Here is a 9,096-nt window from a genome sequence, read left to right as displayed (position 1 = left end):
TTTAACATTTAGCATGCCAACTGATATCTGTAGTCTCTGATATTAAGCTCTAGAATTAGCTGGTAAAGACTGGCTGATATTCATAATATATTCCTCCCCTGAAAGCAATTGTGCATTGTTTAAGACTGTCTGTGACATAATTCAATCAACAGAAGAAAAACTACAACCAGAACAATGTTTTTGATACATAGAAGAATGAAATAAGCATTGTATAACTACTACTTTTGCTAGGTAAGGTTCTTCCATCTTCTATGGAAGATTTATGGGGGAAAAAAGCTGTTTCTGTGTCTCACAGTTCCTACCCCCAGCTTTTGACCATAAACCTTCACTTCCCGCCCAGCTGGAACGGGTGCTTAACTGACTCCTAACTCTCGGTAACCATTAAGAGTCCCTTTACACCTATTAGGGCGAGACGTGCTATTAACTTTGGCATCTAAACTCCCTGCGGGTTGTGACAGTGCCAATCAGGGCAGCAAGTGTAATGTGTTTTAGCAAGACCTCAGCATTCTTAGATCAATGTATGTTTGCACTAATTTGTTGGTACTTTTTTTATTTTGGCTGTCTGTCTAATCCGTTGGACTAGTTTAAAATGATGAATGACAATTATATCTTTATACTACATCTAAAAATTGGCAGGATGTGCTATTCCAGGTGCATTAAAGCCAGAATACCCCCCAACACATGCACACACTGCCCTCCCAACCTCTCCACTCACACAGAGGCACACTTCCTGAACTGAAAATGAAATACAGCTGTGTTCCCGGCAGCACTGTGGATCTTGCCACTCATCTGTTATGAAAAATATCCTCAAAGAGGAATTCTACTTGTGTCTTTATACGCTGAATGGCCATGATTTCAGTTTGATAGAAGAAGGTGCTGAAAAAAAGTACAGTAAAGTCAATGAGAGTTTGCTGAGGGAAAACTGAGTTCAGGGAAACATGCATGTTACTGAGAGTAAACAGTGTGTGTGTGTTTGTGTGTGTGGGGGGTGAAGCTGTTGTTTTGTACCTTCCCATTCACCACCCAGCCCCAGAGGGAACCGTTGCTCTCTTTAATGTAGACCCCAGGGCTGTTTATCCAGATGTGGAACTTCCAGATCCCCTAGTGACCTTCAGTCTCATATAATATGTGCAACATTTCTGCTCCAGCATAAACAGCACTAAATCATGTGGTATTCGTTGTTCTCACCCAGGGATCCAGGAGGGCACCCAGTGCACAAAGTGTAAGAACGAATGGGCGCTGAAGACCTCTATAGCTCTGCTCTATGTGTTGTGCACCCTCCTCACCATTGCTGTTGCTGCTCTTGGATATAAAGGTGAGATGAGCTTTCACTTCTCTGAAGAACACATTTTCACAGTTCCTCTTTTATTGTTTTAGGGTTGCATCTTATGATTGGGATCTTTTTTTTACTTGTAATATCCAATTTGGGGAAATCTGTGAAAAGAAGGATCACAAGGCAGCTGAGCATGCAGCAAAACTTCAAGACTGATGACCTCTCTTATGAAACACTAAGCTTAAGAACCAGAGCAAAGCACAATGGACACCCTAGACAAATTAACAAAGTTCCTCCTAAGATGAAGACTTATAATTTAAGTAAACATAAACAAACATTTTGAAACCCTGTCACTTTTTAGAATACATTTTACTATAATACAATTGTAATGTATTATTTTTATGGCAAACTATGATTTTATTTAACCATTTCCACTCTTGCAAAAACTCTCAACCATAGATCTAACCATCTTTTTGGTATAATCTATATAACACAGGTCTTGAAACAGCATGGAATAACTAAAGAAAAGCCAATTTCACCAAATATTGAATCTACCTTCAGATGTATTGCACTGGTCTTGATTTAAGCCTTTAGTAAATACGGCACAAGCTAACACGAGGTTGATTAAAGTTGGTATAACCATTTTTATATGTTCAGGGTTGTACAGTTGAACAGCTACTAGTAGCTTTCTTTTTAACCCCGCACTATAAAAATGAGCCCTTTTTATGTTGTGTGAATAGTTGTCAGTGATTGGGTAAAAGCAATGTAATCCTAGCTGTAAAGGTAAATTCAGAAAAACTTCCACATCAGTGAAAATATATTGCAATCATGCATCAAAAGGATACCAAAACATTTTTTAAGAAAGGTGTTATTAATATAAGCTTGAAATGTCTGCAAACGGTACATTCTTTTACCGTTGAATATATTGGCACATCCACCATATTGCAAGTGGCTGTGAACATAAAACCTGTAGGCCACCAACAGGATAAAGCCGGAGTCACACTGGTGCCGTTCGACTTTTAATCTCTGATCTGATTTTTTTACCATATCAAAATGACTGCATATAAAGAGGCTCCTGCTATGCATAGAGCAGATCCTGATAAGTGCTGATTTTTTTCGCTTCTGTCTCACAAATTTAAACAATGTCCAATATCTGACTGAGTGAGATTATTCATAAAAAAATACAAAAAACAGTGGCCGCATTTACAAAACAAAGCCTGACTTCATGACCTGCACAGCATTTCTTAAACCAAAACAGAAGATTTTTATTTTTTTTAAATAGTAGAAACAAAGTTTAAACGAAAGGAAAACATTGCAACAAACTAAAAACAAATCCGTTTTTTTTCTTAGGGGATGTGACATTTCTGCAATTCGTCTCTCTTTATGTCAGAGCCATTGAATATCCAGTTTATTGCTGTGCAGTCAAACTAAAATAGAACTGGGGTCTATCTCAGTTGTAGCTACTTAACCTCTTGCAGAATATTACGTTGGGTTTGTTCATCACAATTCCCTGTAAATGAGTGCTAAACGCCACAACCTCATACGACATGATCTTTTGTCAGATCGTGAGATAAGATTTTTTTGTGTTTCGGGCTTAACTGTTCAGTAAATAAAAACAGACATGCAAAAGAGCTTATATCACAGTACAAAATATATAATATCTCATGAAATGTAATATCCCCAGTAACAAGATGGGCTTATAAAGATTCAGTGCTAAACAGCAACTGTTGCGTGATTAAAGCTAGCGCTACTGCATGTTAGATCTCATCACCTCATTGGTAGTTTCATATTATTTTTATATCAAGCTCTGAACATACTCTATAATGTTTTCTTACATGATCACTAGGAAATGTGTCATGTCATCATAAGTTTTCAGTCCCAAATCTAGCTAAAGTTCCCTCCATGAGTCGACCGCATATCTGATGTTTATCCCAATGTCTGCCCTGCTATTATCATATTTTTGTTTAGACTCAGAAGATGCAGCTGGTAAGGTTGTCTTTTTCTTGCCAGTGTCGTTTTTTGTGAGCTTTGAGTAGATTTTTTCTCTCACAGGGTTTGAAACAACCCCTTATCTTCCTCTACTACTACTGAAAAAATCGCGTCTTCCTGTATAAAATCTGTCGGTTCAGAACAGAAGACCCAGTATTCAGGCAGACAGACCGACAGTATTATGTTTCAAAAGGCATTTATTTAAAAAAAACAACAGATTTGCAGTGAGAACGTCTAAGGCAGAAACCTCTGCAGGAATAAAAAAAAAAGGTTATTGACCAAGTTAATCTGGCGGAGAATAATAATGAACGTGTGAGTCAATAACTTGGTCTTAAAGTTCAGTCTATTCCCAGAGGAAGGGGTAGATTCCAGCCGGTCAGCTGCCAGCAAGAAGCGGAGAACGCTGCCCAGGGAGTTCCAGATTCTGAAGCCTTGAAGACTGCAGAACTGGCAGAGGATCAGATCCAAGTAGACGACGGAAGGCAAGACAATCCAGAGGGTGAAGCCAAAGCAATTGTTGAAGATATCCACCAGAGTTTGGGCCAGAAGATCAGAGATCCGAAGAGGTGCAGAAACAGCTCCATGTTAAGAGAACAGGCAGAATCCAAGACAGGTCAGGCAAACAGATCAGAATGGGAACAAGCAGGCTCAGTGGTTGAGAGGCAGAACAGGTCAGGATCAACCAATCAGAGAAAATAATATCAACTAGAAAATTCTCACTGAGGGCTCGAATAATCGAGTAGTGATGACTGGAAAAAGGCAGGTTAAATAGAAACCGAAGCAGGTAGACAGATAAGCAGTAATGAGGAACTGGGCGGGTGAATGGAATGAGCAAACAAGTCAGTCATCAGCGCCAAGATCATGACAGTCAGTGGTGCGCATGCAGAGTCAGTTGAAGCCACATCCTTATAACTGCACATTACCAAGGGGTTGTTTTGAATGTTTTAATCCTAGCTGTGCAATAAAATCAAACTGATCCATTCAGGAAAGCAATGAAGCAACGAGCTCTTGACTTTCCAACCTGTCTATTCCAGCCAGCATTAAAACACTGGAATGCAGGAGGGAATCAGGTCTTTGAGGCACAATATTTCAGTAATTGAAGTGATAAACAGCATGATTACATCTGTTGCGGGGGATTAACATTCCACCATTACGTGAGGTCAAACTGCATCAAAACAAAGCAGCCACACCGTTATGGTTTGCGTGGGTCAGTGATGAAGAACAGAGAAAAGCACACATGTTAAGATCATAGCAGAGTCCGCATTGTACTAACATAACCATCTGGAGGTTGGAGTCTATTTGAACTGTGCTTCCCTTGACAGAGCAGCGCTTCAGCTAGAGTAAAAACCCAACTTTAGTGGGTTCTGCTGAAGCTGCACTCAATTCACCCGCTGAACCATCTGGCAATAATTAGGTCTGCATGACAACATGCAGCGGGAACAAGAAAGACTAACTTTGCTCAAAACATAGGGAACCATCATTGTACAGGCAGTCAAGGCACAGAGATAACTCTGAAACATGTTAGGTTCATGCCATTTACTCCAATTGAATAATGAGGGAACATATGGGAATGTTTAACAAAACTGAAGCAGGGACATTAGAAATCCAAACTCTACAGATCTGTTTTTTGAATGGAAAAAAACAGAACCAGGAAGTTCAGTACAACAAAGCTTGTAAGAGGTTCTCCAGAGATGTGTGCTTGGGGGGTGATGGAAAAATACTAGGAGAAGGTTGTCGGGTGGAGACTGAGGCGCTCAATAGATTGAAAGAAAAGAAAGAAGACAGTCTCTTAAAGCTGAGGTTTAAAGCGCCTTCTCCATAAAATGACAAGAATTCAATTACTCCTTCTGGCTTTTAGCTACAGAGATCTGTTTGACCTCTTTGTGGAGGTCTAAGATTTTTTTGTCACCACAAATGTTCTTTACTGGGTTTTAATCTAGTTCCACTGAAGTTCTAAGATATTTGGACAAGAAGAACAATGTAAAGCAAAGCAGACCAAAAGGAAATTCCGTATTCTGAACAGTTTTTCTTTTTTGTTTTGACTGTTTTATGTTGTACGAAGTTTCAGATCATCAAAAAAAACAAAACTTTAAATACCAAATAATAAGGCAACATCCCAGAGTTTACGTCAATTCGGTGCTTTGTTTGAATACGCCCGTTTTATGGTGGAAGTTTAGAATTGTGAGATTTGCAGAGAAAGGAGGTGTCGTTGGGGTTTGAACATCTCTGTACGTATGTCCATTTCGCCCCCTGAACCATTGTTATTCATCTATGACAATGTAAACTCGGTTTTGCATTCTATAACTAGCTTGTAGCTGAAAGAAAGCTACTCCCAAAGGTGACAAACTTAACATTTAATAGCATATCATCATATGAATAAAAAATGCCTCAGAAGTTTAACAGGACTGTTTAGTTTTTTCATGGTTTTATAGTTTATCATTCTCAGCATTCATCAGATTGATATAGATTTAAAAAAAGGAAAGGACATTATTGCTATTCAGTTTGATTTCTTTAATTTGGGGTGTTCTTTGGTTTCTATATCAGAGCAGTGCTTCCTGTGCATTCTTTCTCTCTCCTCACTTTTTATAGCAGTCTTTAATAAAGTCTGTTTGTTTTAGGACCTGTTGTTCATGTCTTACTATAAAAGTAGCAATAAAATCAGAGTCAAAGCAATACATTAGTCACCAAATCCAGAAAATAATTAAATTTTATACTGTTGGACGCTACACTGTTTTAGTTTACATCTGATCTACTATAGGTGAAATCCAGCAGGTAATATTTGATGATTCTGTTTACAGCATAGGCAACCATTTAACACATCAACCATAACTCAGTGTTTAAACAAACATACATCAGTAGGGTGTTATTTTAGGACTATGATGAATTACGTAAATTGTGTGTACTGGTCAGCAGTGATTAAAAGTGGACAAGGAGGAAAGCATGCCCTGTAGTGAGACCTGACAGAAGGAGATACTGGGGTTCACATGGCTGAAGAACTTCATGCTAAATGTTAGTCTCGTTAGAAAAGTGTTGGATTAAAGGTGGTGTCATAGCTTGCAATCTTACTCTACATGGTTTCACAGCTTATTCTCTACAGTGCTGCAAAGCTCCACAGCAGTCAGACTGGTCAAATGATTGATAGCTGCATATTGTACAATTCTGAGTACAGGGTTTTTAGATATATACCCCAGTTTCTATTGCAGTCTCACCTGGGTTAAAAGGTTATATTTCTAAGTTTCTAGGTTTGCAATGGTATATTTCCTGCTGGTTCGTTTCTTATTATTCTGTAAGTCCAGCAGATTTGGAGTCATACTTTCCAGTCATGATTTACGGCCTGCAAAGAAATATTGTGACTGAACTTCATTGTCATACTTGTGCAATGGTGAAGGCTGCTAGTGAGACAAAGAGCTGCACACAGGAGGTCTCATTGTAATTATAAGCTCATTTAACAGAAAAGCTCTCAGCAGCATGAAACTTAATTATACGTTTCATCCCTTTTTTTCATTAAAATAGAAGGAAATTAATACATTTTAGGGAACAAAGTGCATCAACTTCTAATTATACTCACCAGGAGACCACAAAGCTAAAAAAAAACTATAGGGAAAGAATAAAAATAAATTCTTAATTATGTGTCTTTATACTTTTTATGTCATAAATGTCATTTAAAACACCATATAAAAACCATGAGAGAAACAACTATCTCAAGTGGAATAACCAAATTTTCTATGGACTATGATGTCATGGACACTATTGGAGATACGTCCGTAAAGAACATGCTTTTATCTGGGATGCATATATAGAAAATAGGGCCAATATCCGATATACTGACATATTACAACTCAACTGGCTGTCTTCCGATATCCCAGAAGACTGTTGGTATCAGAAGCTCTGTTGCTTTTGGAAATTCCAAGGGCTCGTCTTGTGACCTGAGGAAACAGAGGCTTTATTTCTGTTCAAACTCTTGATGAATCTCCCTCTTCCTGAAAGGAAAGGCAATACCTGGAGTTATTGCAAGTCCCCTGAAAGACGTTTTTTTTCTTCTTCATCATCAGCTGTCTATGAAAGAAGTCTAAGGGTTTGAATTAAACTAGACTGGTATGGAGAAGATTTCGGAATTTCATCCACCTTTACAAAATCACAGTTTGATCTGATCAACAGTTACCCCATGTCATGAGGCCAATATATAGTGGGTATGGTGGCCCTGTACATCTCTGACTTCCAATACAACACAGACTTCTGTCAGTCGTCTCTCCAGTCATTGGATGCATTAGGGAGGGACAAGAAGCTGAGCACAGAGAGATGGTTAACCACTTTGTGTTGTGGAAATAAACACCTGATCCTACATGTGAACAAAAAATAGGCAGAGTATTTTTGATATAAGGAGAAACAGGAACTAGTTGAATGCCTTTACCATCATGGGAGAAGAAGTGGAGGTGGTTGAGTAGTGTAAATACCCTTGGTGTTCACCTGGTCAACAAACTAGACTGGAGACTGTGAAGCCTTTTACAAGAACAGACAGAGCAGATTGTTGTTCTTAAGCAAGCACAGGTCCTTCACAATTTGCAGGAAGGTGTTGCGAATCTTCTATAAGATCTCTTCTTCCATCACCTGGTAGGGTAACAGCATCAGAGCAAATGACTTACAGAAACTGATATACTTCTCTAGAACCGTCAGAGATGATTTCACAAATAGGTAGTCCGCATAAAATGAAGAACATTAGGGAAAACCCTGGCCATTTCTCAATTCACAAGAACGCGAGTACGTACTTGTGTCCATGCCAAGTATGCTCTTGAGAATAACACAGGAAAGTGTGGACTTGGGGTGAACTGGAGCACGCAGCACAGATATGGGTCAACTGGAACGGAAGCGTACTCGTGACGTCACCACATGCTTGGTTTGTGTGGGGCTAATAATAGATAATAATAAATTCTGACTTTTTTCATTTAGTGGGGGAATAATAACACAGCCAAATAAACACAAATCAAATTAACATTTTGCCCAATAAAACCAAAAAATCGGCATCATAGCCAGCGGTCCTTCACACATGGCTAGGCCGAGAGAGTGCTGCTGCAGACGGGCTAAGATTAGACCAGGCTGAATTTAACCTCGGAGGTTCGCTGGTTGCCACGGTCCTCTCAACTTCGAATTTTTTATTTTATTTTATTATGCATTAAATCAGTAAATTGGCCATAAACTGACGCTTAAAAGTATAATGTTCTTGCCTCAAATGATCTTAAAACGTACTTTATTTGAACAATGGTAACAAAAAGGAGAACTTTTAACTTAATACTCTGAGCTCTGTGAGCACACCATTGGAAGCTGCAGCTGCCGCAGTGCATGCTGGGACGGCTGTTAATCTCAAGAACGGACAGGTCTGCTCTGATGCATACTCAGTAAATAGGGAGGGGCGAGAACAACATCCTGGGACTTTGTCCGTTCCCGGTCTGCTGTTCTTGTGAATTGGAACGGTACTAGGGTCGAGGCTGATGACGTTTTATGAGTACACAAGCACATGAGAACGCACAAGTACACATATTGAGAAACGGCAGCTGAGTGTCTTCTTCAGAGGACTATTAAACAAAAATAGTGTCTTCAGTCAAAGGCTTCCCTAGACCCAGTGCCAGAAATAGAGCTGCAGAATATCCTTCCTGCCCTCAGGTATCAACATCTTTAAAACCTTGTTAAATAAAATCCTATAATTAAATTTTCCTTTAGGCTAATACAATAAGTCGGATTGGCATGGTGTTAGTGTTTGTGGGCAAAGTTCTATATCAGCCCTACGATGGATGGATGGATGGATGGATGGATGGATGGATGGATGGATGGATGGATGG

The 9,096-nt window shown here is 39.2% G+C and overlaps 1 protein-coding gene across 1 annotated transcript in view; it reads left to right on the top strand.

Moving 5' to 3' along the window:
- The window catches only part of LOC107086487 (collectin-12-like), a 44,589-nt gene that overhangs the window by 27,431 nt on the left and 8,062 nt on the right, over window positions 1-9,096 (top strand). The window contains exon 3 of the mRNA XM_015377464.1: window positions 1,193-1,315. Within this exon, the coding sequence (XP_015232950.1) occupies window positions 1,193-1,315 (123 nt within the window). The remainder of the gene's footprint in view (window positions 1-1,192; window positions 1,316-9,096) is intronic.

This window comes from Cyprinodon variegatus, unplaced genomic scaffold (genome assembly GCF_000732505.1).
Source record: "Cyprinodon variegatus isolate N-32 unplaced genomic scaffold, C_variegatus-1.0 Scaffold154, whole genome shotgun sequence".
NCBI lineage: Eukaryota > Metazoa > Chordata > Actinopteri > Cyprinodontiformes > Cyprinodontidae > Cyprinodon > Cyprinodon variegatus.
The sequence above is the reverse complement of the archived record's forward strand: the minus strand, read 5'-3'. Positions and strand labels throughout refer to the sequence as shown.